Source organism: Lissotriton helveticus, chromosome 8 (assembly GCF_964261635.1).
Source record: "Lissotriton helveticus chromosome 8, aLisHel1.1, whole genome shotgun sequence".
NCBI classification, from domain to species: domain Eukaryota; kingdom Metazoa; phylum Chordata; class Amphibia; order Caudata; family Salamandridae; genus Lissotriton; species Lissotriton helveticus.
Window position 1 is genome coordinate 105652612 of NC_136069.1, and position 12403 is coordinate 105665014.

Consider the following 12403-nt stretch of genomic DNA (forward strand, 5'->3'; position numbering starts at 1 on the left):
TCATATTCAATTAGAGTCAATTAACCACTCCATCCTCTTTTCAAACTACATGATATAGGGATCAGAGACTTGGCCTTTGTAGGGATTAAGGACCAGACGTCCAAAATTAAGAATTCCTTTCATTTTTTTGGGTTTCAATCTGTTTATTAAAACAGCATGTAACATAACCATAGTGCATCAACTTCATACAGTTAAATCAGAATGTCATGGTATCAGCCAAGGTCGGCTGCGCGGGCGGTGCTTCACAAATACAGTACATCAAATAGGGCAGTTTCTAGTAAAGCTATGAGTGGTTGGCAATAAACAGTCACAATTTTGTTAAAGAACATGAAGGAAAGGAGGGGAAGGGGATAATCAGAGAAAAGAACAGGAAAATAGTGAATTTAAGAAGCCGCTAATAGGGGATAGTCAAATCATAAGTGTCAAGTTGTGTTTCCTAAAATTTCCTATTGGCTAATATTCAGTATTTTTAAATACTGATTGGGTTGTAGCAGATCGTTGCGAGTCGCAAATTCCGACCATTGCAGGGACAGCCAGCAATGATGATAACAAACTCCAGGAAGAAGCTGTAGTATGGATTTCACTTTCTTTGTAGAACACAGGTGATCGTGAAAGAAGGACAGAACGTTTGGAAAATTGAAAATGGCAAGTCAGAACCCACATGGTTGGAAGACAGTAACAGGAAGAGGAAAAGGAAATTCAGTGAGTTTGAAACTAAAATATTAAGGTCAGGAGCTGGCCCATGATCATGGCAAATTATTTGGTAAATCTTGCTGGTCAGTCCCGGAGGTACCAAAGATAAGAAAGCAGTCAGTGAAGCAGCAGTGTATGCTGGTGTTCTTTTTGTTGGTGCATTAAAGGAACAGATCCCACAAGCTTCTAGCCTCATGTGTTATTTTACCGGGGGAAGGCTGCGTTGAAGTTGAGTTGGAGTGGTGTGAGGTCCAGCTCTCCCTCTCTGTTAAACCCAGTGCCCTTGTAGTTGCGGCAAGGTTGCTTTCAAGGTTTGGACCTTACCATACCTCAATGTAAAGATTTGTGAAAACAGGTTGAGCGTGTCCTCCCCTTTCATATACTGTATTGATTAATATGTTTGTTTCGGGGTTTTCCACAAAATATAAATCCCGGAGTAACTTGTTTACTTATACAATTGTGAGTTGTATTCACAGTGAGCGATTTAATCAATCCATCCTTGTTCAGCATGAAAATAAGTCCCAGGACTTCCCAAGCAGCCGACACGTGTTTCGCCCCCTATTTGGCCCATTCACCTGGGGCCTTTTCAAGGCTCTTAAATGAAAAGAAATTGCAGTTTTCAAGATTACTTATTTGGCTTATCAACGGTGTTGCAGGGATTCTGCGGAGTCACAGACTATGCTTGAGATCATGGAACCTTAGTGGGCAGTGACTGAGTCATCCTACTACCTAAGTACTCATGAGCCCGGGGATCGACTAGCTATAGCGTCCCACTTGCACTCCTACTGACTCACAAAGGAAAAAGTGGTTGGACACCCCAGAACACAACTCTCCTGACCCTCTCAGGAATCGCGGTTACAGGGCATACCCTTTCGCTTTCACTCTCGTACCAGTCCACAATAAGATTAGATAGAGACACAAGAAAAGTTTAAAATGTTTATTTTAACTAACGTGCTCTAGTGTGCAGTATACGTGCCACAACAAGTAGAAAAATGCCCAACACAAATAGGGCCAACATAGCAAGTAGTCCGTAAATCATAAAAAGTGCTGTCATTATATAAGACAGTGAGACCTAACCCCCTTCCTCTGATTATATATTTGAAGATATCTGGGTGTTTAGCAGCAGACCCCGTACGTCAGTCTATAGAGTGAAGATCTGCATCACAGGTGCTCTCACGCTCCCTTCTCTGGAACGATCCCTCTCCAACTGTGTGTTACCCACCCGTATATACCTATATGATTAAAGTACATGTTCCAAACAACAGCTGCATCTGTGTGATTTGTCTAGGTGCTATGGCCAGATCAGAATAGAATAACAAGGGGCATTGTTGTTTGACTTTGTCTGCAGTGTTCAGACTAAATCCCAGGAAAAAGCATAACGCAAAACAACAATATGACTGTGAAAGTTGCAGTACGGCACAAAGCAAAAATATGCTCGTCTAGTAACGTGCACAAAGCAGAAGACAGTCTGGGACAAGCTCATGCTAACATAGGGAAACCGACAATGGCCACGTGACAATGGTACTCCGTTGTAATGGCAGGCTTGATAAATTCCATCGAGTCATGGGCTCAATCCCTGAGTTGAGTCCGCACCAGTAGAGCTGCAGGGAAGTCATGGGGACTGTGCAAGTGCCACAACGGGCGTAGTAGACCTCCTTACTGGAATGGAGCAGGTACGTGGGCAGAGCATACTCCTCGGGTAAAATGTTGTGCACCGTACAATCTTGATTGTTTTTGGTGGGTAAGGGAAACAACTGTTGGGTCCTAGAGTGGAGCTGACTGCATGTCTTTTTGTGAAGCTCGGAGTGACAATTCAGTAACTGTTGCGGACTACAGGCTCCAAAGAAGTGGTTTGGGAGAGGTCCGAAGAGGTGCCACCTGCTGGTGTAGGGTAGATGGCTGAAGAATACTGAATTTTGGGACCTTGTAGAGGATGAGCAAGTGTAGCTGAATAACTGAATGCATATACTAGAGGTCAATGCATTCAGTGATACACAGATGTGGAGGGCCGTGAGCCCAGAGAAATTGCCCTGCTGGGTTCCTGGCATGTCCAGGAAAAGAGAATTACAAGATGATGCTCAAGAACTGTGGATTCACTGAAAACCTAAGTGTGGAAAAGCACCTGTGCACAAAGGTGAAAGCCCCAAGCATGGGTAAGAGGGAAGGTGCATCAGTGGGGGAAATCATGACTAGAAAAAGGGGGAACCACTGAATGGTGGCAGGACCAGAGTTATGAGGGACCAAGCCCTTTAGCAGTGGGTGTGTGGGTAACCATCCTGAACACAGGTGGCAGGCACCTGGCATTCCATAACATCCCTACTCCACCGGTATCAACAAGCCTCTAAAAGCGGTGGTATGCATTCCTGTAATTGTAGGCTCTTCTAAACCCCCTTAGTTAACTGGACAAGGTCAGCATACAAATCTAAGTTCAAACTCTGCAATGCCTCAGTTTCCTGAAGCAGACTCCATATTGTTTTATTTCCTCTCACCTGTAATTTCACTATATGTGTACGTGGTGTCATTTGGGCATAACCCACACAAACATAATTTTCCATTCTTTTTAATGAACCCTTTATTATTTTGCCTTAAAATGGCTTGCTATGTATTTCGTTCCCACACTAATTAAATTCTGGACCACCTTAAGCTTACCCATAGTCCTTTCCAATACGAATCCTTATATTCAGTTCTTCGATGAACTTATCTTCAAGCGTTCACTTGGCGTAAACCCCACCAAACAAGTCTGTAGAGTTTTCATTCTGCGATCGACTCTTGGGGGGAAAAATGTCACATTGGCAAATTGAAGAGAACCTATTCTTGATAGGCGTAGGCTTCTCCTTTTTCATTGATACAGTTGTATTGTCTGTTTGTCTGTCTGAAGGATCTTGAATCTAGAGCTCTCTTGTTCCATTGCTTCTGCGGCAAAAGTGAGCTTGCTTCCTCACTATTCTTTTATATCTGAAATAGATCCATAAAGAAGCTGAACATGTCCCTTGCATACAATGATAACATATTTTTTATATAGAGCTTCATACTGCACATATGCCATTTCTAGGCGCTACATACTTGATGTTGCTACTACTCAATTTTTGGTCCTCAATTTACGGTCTTCTGAAGGACGGATTCAAATCCATAACCTTCAGGACACTGGGTTTGTCAGCTGCAGTCCTTCAGATCACTGAACCAATCCTGCTGGCTATGACCATCGTCAATATGCCTTGGCAGATGTTTGACCAAAATCCTGTCCACACATGAGCTGGCACTTCGTAGATCCTTCTTAGGTTTTTTGGAGAAACCTGTCCACTATTAAGAGGTGCAGATTTGCAAAATGCCTCTTCTCAGTTATGGAGCACGAGTAACATAAAGTATAAACTGTTTGCTTTTTCTTAAATAATGTTTATTTTAAAGCTAACACCAGATAGAAAAACAAAATGAAAACAAAACTCAAATAAACATCAAGTGGTATTGCCAGTGCTTATTTGAAAAGTTTTGTAATATCGCTTAATTTCTGTTTTTTTAGCAGTTTTGAAAGAAAATATAGACTTTTAATCTTTGAGATCTATTGATTTCTTGGTGTATTGATCAATTCCTTGCATTGCATGTTGTGCTCAAACCTCGCAGATATACATCAGTGAATTTTGAGCACTGCACTACAGCGAGGAGATCCATGGAGCGGGTGCTGCACTTTGTTTCATTTGTAGTTTATCTACAATGCAACCTTTGGTTAAGACATAAAGAACTGATAGTCCTAAAAGTTTCTCCTTACACCGGTATGATCTCAATTAGGCTTTTTGCTGCTCTTTGAAACCAGACTCTATCTCTTGACGGCCATGTTGTTGCCTTCCGAATGTGCGAAATACAGTGAGCATTTCTCATTTACTTTGCGTTTAGATGGCGGAAGCGTCCACAGCGCGCTACAAGGACCAGAAACCTCTATCGCCACTTGACGGCATTCCTGTTTGCTTGAAGGAAGAAATCCAAGTAGTGAGTAATAAGCAAAACGTGATTGTTTTACCACTGCAAACAAACTGTGCTGGGATAGTGGACTGCCTAACATATACGACATGTTGCAACTTGGGTGTATTTAAGTCATGGGCCAACTGAGGGTTGAATGCTTTGCACAATGTGTGTAAATCGTGGGAAGACTGAGCTGCATGCATCATTCTTTTGTGCTGTGTGTAATTAATGAGCAGGCTACATAGTCATGTTGATTGCTTTGTCTACATTGTTTTGAAGATGGTTTTGTGTGCGTCGTGAGGTTGTTTTCCATGGAATGTATAGGTTTTAGGCAGGCTGTTTTGTGTGTATGTCAGATGAGGATATCTACTGTTTGGAAAAAAGGAGGTGTATTATATCCTGTCTTGTATGCTGTGTCTCTGGTATCTGCTGTCTGTAGTGTCTGTGAGTTAATGTAGAAGTTAGATGTGCAGTTGATTCCCCCAAGCAGTTGAAAGGGCGCCAAGAACGGACTGCGGAAAACCTCGAGGCCCTTAAGACCGCCACACGCAGACACCACCAGCTCATCCGCATAGCCAAGAGAACGGCCTTCAGAGAGCACATAGACAACAACGCACGCATAAGCAAGGAGCTCTCCAGCATCGTGAAGGAACTCTCCAACCCAAGCTCCAACTCCAACTCCCCCCCTCACAGGACCTCTGCGACTCCCTCGCAGCCGTCTTCCACCGCAAGATCGCCGACACCGACCTACACGACAGCTTCGCAAACCAGACGCCTCCACCAGCCGCAGAACCAACGCCCCCCACCGCCCTCCTCAGTCGTTGGACCCCCGTCAGCACCGAAGACGTCACCCAGATCATGAACACCATCTACTCCGGCTCTCCATCCGACCCTTGCCTTCACCACATCTTCAACAAAGCAGACACCATCATCGCAACCCACCTCCGAGACATCATCAACAGCTCCTTCGAATCTGCCACCTTCCCTGAGAGTTGGAAACACGCTGAAATCAACGCCCTCCTTAAGAAGCCGACAGCAGACCCCAAGGACCTCAAGAATTTTCGGCCTATCTCCCTGCTTCCCTTCCCGGCAAAGGTCACAGAGAAAGCAGTCAACAAGCAACTGACCAACTTCCTCGAAACCAATTGCTCCCTCGACCCGTCCCAGTCTGGCTTCCGCAGCAACCACAGCACCGAGACCGCCCTCATCGCCGCCACCGATGACATCAGAACCCTGCTCGACAACGGAGAAACGGCAGCCCTCATCCTCCTAGACCTCTCAGCTTCCTTCGACATGGTCTGCCACCGCACCCTAAAAACACGTCTCCACAACACAGGGATCCAGGGAAAGGCCCTGGAGTGGATCTCCTCCTTCCTCACCGACAGAACCCAGAGAGTCCGCCTACCACCGTTCCACTCAGAGGCCACCAAGATCATCTGCGGCGTACCCCATGGCTCATCACTCAGCCCGACGCTCTTCAACATCTACATGAGCCCCCTCGCCGACATCATCCGTGCACACGACCTCAACATCATCTCCTACGCTGACGACACCCAGCTGATCCTCTCCCTGACCAAAGACCCAGTCACCGCCAAATCCAACTTCCAAGAAGGAATGAGGGCCGTCGCCGAATGGATGTACATCAGCCGCCTGTAACTGAACACAGACAAGACGGAGGTCCTCATCCTTGGACCCTCCCCCTCCGCCTGGAACGACTCCTGGTGGCCCGCCGCCCTGTTCACAGCACCGACTCCCACCGACCACGCACGCAACCTTGGGTTCGTCCTGGACTCATCGCTCACTATGACCAAGCAAGTCAACGCCATCTCCTCCTCCTGCTTCAACACCCTCTGCATGCTACGAAAGATCTTCAAATAAATCCCCACGGAAACAAGAAGGACTGTCACCCAAGCCCTCGTCACAAGCCGGCTCGACTATGGCAACGCACTCTATGCAGGGACAACGGCCAAGCTACAGAAAAGACTACAACGCATACAGAATGCCTCCACACGCCTTATGCTGGACATCCACAGCCACATCACCACCCACCTGAGAGACCTGCACTGGCTCCCTGTCAACAAGAGGATCACGTTCAAGCTCCTCACCCACACGCACAAAGCGCTCCACAACGCCCGACCCGAATACCTCAACAAACGCCTCTCGTTCTACGCCCCGACTCGCAACTCCACTGAGCCAGCCTCGCCCCTGTCACCGTACCACGCACCAGAAGAACAACAACAGGCGGCAGATCTTTCTCCTACCTCGCCGCCAAGACCTGGAACTACCTCCCCACTCACCTCCGACTGACCCAAGACCTTCTCACCTTCAGGAGACACCTCAAGACCTGGCTGTTCGAGCAGTAGCAGCACCCTCGCGGGTGAGTAGTGCGCTCTATAAATGTACTGATTGATTGATTGAGAAGGTTTGGGCTGAGCTATGCTTCTGGGGGGGTTGCTATAACATGTAACTTACTTCAATAGATCTACTAAAAAGTACATCTCCCTGTGGACTTCTTACTTTGTATCATACTATTTAGAGAATCTTTATTTTGTGGGATAGGATGAGATTACACGGAAGGATCAAGCCTAAGATATCCACAAAATATTATCCATAAGATACCGTAAAGAGAAACAAGATGGGTAAGATTGCATCACCAATGAAACGTAAAGAGTCTTACTCACGAAGGTCTTGATGGAAGGATGAACTAATTTCCACTCATCTTCCAACCCTCTGTTATTAGCAGTGACACATAGACAAGGAGTATAAAATGTGTGCACTCGACATCCGTGCATTGATTTGATGGTTTAAACTAATCATCTCCCGCCTCCCATTTTGTAGACCCAGAGTGAGAAGTCTCCATAGCGGTGTTAATTCCGTCAACACAGTAGCTATAGAGCGACAGAACCAATCTGAGCAGGTTTCTTTTTCTAGTATTCTGCCTGTACTCACTACATATTGCCTATTTTTCTGTAGCTGATGTATCTTCCCCATAGACTGCATCTTACCAGCCTTCAAATCTCCACACCAGCTCCCATTGGCTAGAGGTATCACCTTTAAGTAGTGCGCATCTTACATGCAGCGGCACATGGCACAGAACACTTGTACTTGAATATTAACCTTGCAGATACTCCCCATTTAACCATCACTGCCTTCAGAAATTCCTCCACTGGCATGGCCCTTTCTCAGTCCAGACTGCCAAACTCAAGAACTTGGTTCCTTCAAGAATAAGATGTGCCAATTTACCTGAATTTCATGTAGCCTTAAAAAACCTTTTTCTTTTCACTTGACAGTATGATGGACCCTTGCATGTACAACTGCATCTGTTATCATTTTTTTCTGCTGCATCCTTTGCTAAAGCACATCGACAAGTGTGCCGCACCATAAATGGAGCCTTTCTCAGATTCTAACATAACACACCCAACTCTCACTACTCATTAGCTGTGTTACAATCCCATGCCCTTTTAACATGTACTCTGAGAGCACCTTCCAGGAACTTGATAGCAATCTGACTCCTGTAAGGACTTCTCAGGAGAAGGAAGCTTTATATAAATCCAGCAGTGCAGCACTGAAGTCAGTGGGGTGGCTAATGAATGTAAAGATCACCCCTATCTCTCTCTCCAGAAGTTGTAACCAAGCATTCCTCCTCCTGTGCTTCACTCTGTGTAATCCTCTTGGTCCCAGACCCAAAATACTGCAGTGTATGCTGCGTTATGTCATTTTAATTCTTAACACATTTCTCCCACTCATCCAGTGGTACCCGGGAAGGATCAAATTCCTGCAGCTAATAATGGACATCAGTGGATGACCTCTCTGGGCAGCTTTTCAGCAATGTGATTCTGCTAGTAGGTTTTACTTGTACTGTATAGATGCTTTAGAACCATCATTCTGCGTCTAAGAGGTAAATCACTGAAGCTGGAGGCTTCCACACCTAATATGTTACTATACAAAGTATGCTTCAGGTTTTCTGCACAGAGACCTAAGTCTGCCTGATCCGAAAACATAATAAAGATATAGCGAACATGAAAAAAACGAGTTGTCGTGTATCCCTGAATGCTAAAACGCCAAAGATGTTAAAGCAAAAACGCAGCATTCCAGAAACCTCTCTTTCCTAATCAAGTCTTTGTTAAGCTTTCTGAGTGTATTTCTCAGGGCATCCATTGTCAGAGCTACCAAGCAACACAATATTGTTCCAAGTGTAACCAATGAGAATATTGTTGTACAGTTCTTCTGTGCTTAGGAGCAGTTTCAGAGATGTTGGTGTAAGGACTGTTAGCTGTAATCTTTACCAGGAGCATTACCTGGACTTTGAGTTGCTGATGGATTCACGGTTTTATGTATTCTTTAATGCTGGCATTTTATCTGGGCGACTTGTCTTTGTGCTAGTGTACGAGCACTGTGTCCATAACTGAAGCTAATGGACTAGTATTTGTGGCATCATCTCTAGAACGTTGAGTGCAACCTGGCTAATTTGATGGAGAAAGAGGCATTGTAATTTGGAGGGGAATGCTTGCATATAGCTTATTTACACTGACACATTGTTTGTGTCCAGGAAAGCCTTGAAGACTTATTTGTTTGGCTAAGGTTCCTCTATAAAGATGCACTAAGTTGTCCATATCTGTTTAATGCGCTGGATAGATCAGTGTTGTGATAAATGGACGCAGATCATTAATGACTGACTGCTCAGCCACGTTACCTGTAGTCGCACTTTGTCCCCAAAGATTGCAAAGTTGTACTTTTTTTAAGTTTTACCTGAGGCCGCCCTCATAGTGTGCATGGGTCGCTGTGGGACAGAACTCACAAGTGAGTTCCTTGACTAGGTTGAACCATCCTCAATTGTCCGTGAGATACCTGATTTATGACAGTCTCTGCAAGTCTATTAATTGCAGATGAATTGTCAGGATCCTTTTTGGTAACATTGGCAATATGGTGTCCCTAGCTGAAAAAGAACTGCAGAAAGGTGAGATGCATGAACGGTGGTGAGAATATAGTCACTAAGGGCCAGATGTAGGTAAATGGCATTTACCGATGCGTAAATACCGAATTTTACCGATTCGGTAGTTACAAATCGGTAAATGCCATGTAGGTAAATATCCGGTAACAATTACCGAATCGTTAAGATTCGGGAATTACCGAATCTGTATTTACCGATTCGGTAATTGCCATTGAATCCTATGGGCCTTGAGGCCCTAAGGGCATGTATGTGTGTCACATGGCACAGGTGTACATGCACAGATGTGCATGTAGACAGGGATTCGATATTTACCATGGAATAGTATTTCATGGTAAATAACGAATTATTAAGGGCCTGTGGCACTGTATTCAGTGCCACCTACATCTAGATTTACCGAATCGGTAAATTTACCAAATTAGTAATTTTTAAGGCCCCTACATCTCAAACTCCAAATACTGGTCGGTAGCGACCGAAATCGGCCGTTACCGACCGGTATTTGGGTACCTACATATGGCCCTGAATTGGACCAACGTTAGAAGTTCTTCCAACAGACGTTGAGAGAATGATATAAGCTACAACCTCATATGTATCCTGCACTTAGCAAAATTCATCTCTTAAGGGCTAAAAGCCATATTTCAATTTCTGCGACCACTGGCCCAAGCGATATAAATGTGCAGGTTCCTTCTGCTTCTTAAAACATGTCGGGAGATCAGTTAAGGCTTAATGAACTGCTAATGGGTCTTCTGAACTATGTTATGGGATACAGACTACAGCCCCCATCCCCTTACAGCTAGCACTTTGCAATTCCCCCAACAAAACCCGCACGTCCCCTTCAGTATATCTAAGCAGCTCAATCTTGGTACTAGAAAGTTCATAGCTGCAGGCTGCCCTTACTGAAAACAAACACTATTTCATTAATGGCTAAAGCATAGGACTCTCTTCTATGTATCAGACTTATGCTTTACATGACCGTTTTCTCATGATTAAAATCTGTATGTTGCTTCAAAACTGTTGCATTGGGAAAAACACAGAAATAAACTGGCACATGTATAGAGGTCCCCTGTAGCTGCAGATTTAAAAATACAATTTCTAATATACAATCTCAAAAGAAAGCACCTATTATTTTACATCTCAGGTCTCTGTGAATGTCAGTCAGTCAGCCATTACAGCTTTATTCGATTGTTGTTATACCAATCATAAAAGCACAATACATTAACACACATAGAAATGTCATTATAAATTTAACAGGTTATAATGTATTTACACAACAATATTAAAATCTGCGCCATCAGGAGGGACAATGCCCTTACTTTACACATCAAATACCATACTTTTCGTCTGCTGAAGCGCCTTTTTTAAAAACGTAGCCACCCTCCACACAGTATGTTCATCTTTCAAAAATTGCAACCTAATGAAAGCTGGGCGGCAGTGCCTTACGCCCAAAGATTTTAACAGCGGAAGTATCCACACTCTCCTCAACTCTGTATAGAACTTACAGAATAAAACTAGAAGAGCTTACAGAATAAAACTAGATGAATCGTAGACTGCTCAGAGTGGTTAACACACAGGCAGGGTATCAAATTTCAGGTCCAGTCGTTCATAATTGGTATTGACAGTAATCTAGGAACGACACCCAGTCGTTAGAAGCATCCTATCAAAAGTTCCAGGAGCGAATAACAAGTAACGCTCCATCCCCAAACAGGTCAGAGTTAGTTGATGCATCCTTACTCTAGGTTTCAAGCACTTCATCTGCCAGTCTTATTGAACTCAATAATTGAAGGCCTTTTAGCTTTAGGGACTTTCTCGATACTGACATCATAGTAAAGGGGTCAGCAAAGTATTCTGGATGACCTATATCCTTCATAAAGTTACATATGTATTTAATCCAAGGAATCTTATCGGCCCTTAACTAGCTCATGCTATTCTTTCAAATCTCTATATTCAACTTGGTCTGCTCCTTGGTCCAAATCCTATGCCATGAAAGCACTGTTTCCATGTTGATAAGATCTGAAATAAAAGGGAGGCCCAACTCCTCGTGACATATATATGAGGATGTGCATGGGGGAGCTGACAAAATATATCGCAAAAAGGAATTCTCCACCAGTTGTAATAGCTGAGTGTTAATAAAACCCCAAACCCCTGCCCCATACATTGTGGCTGTAAAGCACTTTGCTTTATAGATTTTCACAAGTTCCACTGGCGGCTTCCTCCCTAGTTTTTTGGCAAAGGTGGCAAGGGCTGTTGTTGTTCTGGTAAACGCAAGTTTTTCGCGTTCATCATCTGAGACCAAGTGTCATTCTGATTGACTAAAATGCCTAGGTAGGTAAAATTCCTGGTAGAGGCTAACTTGTTTCCATCCAGGAAAATTTCCCTCATCCTCTGAAACCCTTTGTCGCGTCTCATAATGAATGTCTTAGAGACATTAATGCTTAAACCTAGGTCCTTCATAAAGCCATTAAAAGTATCCAGAGCCCTTTGCAAACCATTTTGTGTACGTGCCATTAGGACCGAGTTGTCCGCATAAAGGAGGGCTGGAATAGGTCGCCCTCCACTTTGCGGGAAGTCTGTACCCTCATTAAGTAATACTTTGCCAAGGCCGTTTATATATAGATTAAAAAGGAAGGGGCCAGGACGCAGCCTGCCTGACCCATCTCTTGATGGGGAATGAACCGGGACGTTCCCCACCCTGACCATTGCGAATGCTGGCAGAGGCTCCCCTGTACAAACATTGCAAAAGCGCTATGATATTTGAATCAACCCCTAAATCTACTAGAATCTTCCACAATCTTCCATGTTGTACAGCAT

At 44.3% G+C, this 12403-nt stretch overlaps 1 protein-coding gene across 1 annotated transcript in view; it reads left to right on the forward strand.

Annotated features, from left to right (window-relative positions):
• LOC144772413 (uncharacterized) overlaps nucleotides 1-12403 on the forward strand; it is a 277094-nt gene that overhangs the window by 129892 nt on the left and 134799 nt on the right. The window contains exon 7 of the mRNA XM_078656706.1: nucleotides 4582-4674. Within this exon, the coding sequence (XP_078512832.1) occupies nucleotides 4582-4674 (93 nt within the window). The remainder of the gene's footprint in view (nucleotides 1-4581; nucleotides 4675-12403) is intronic.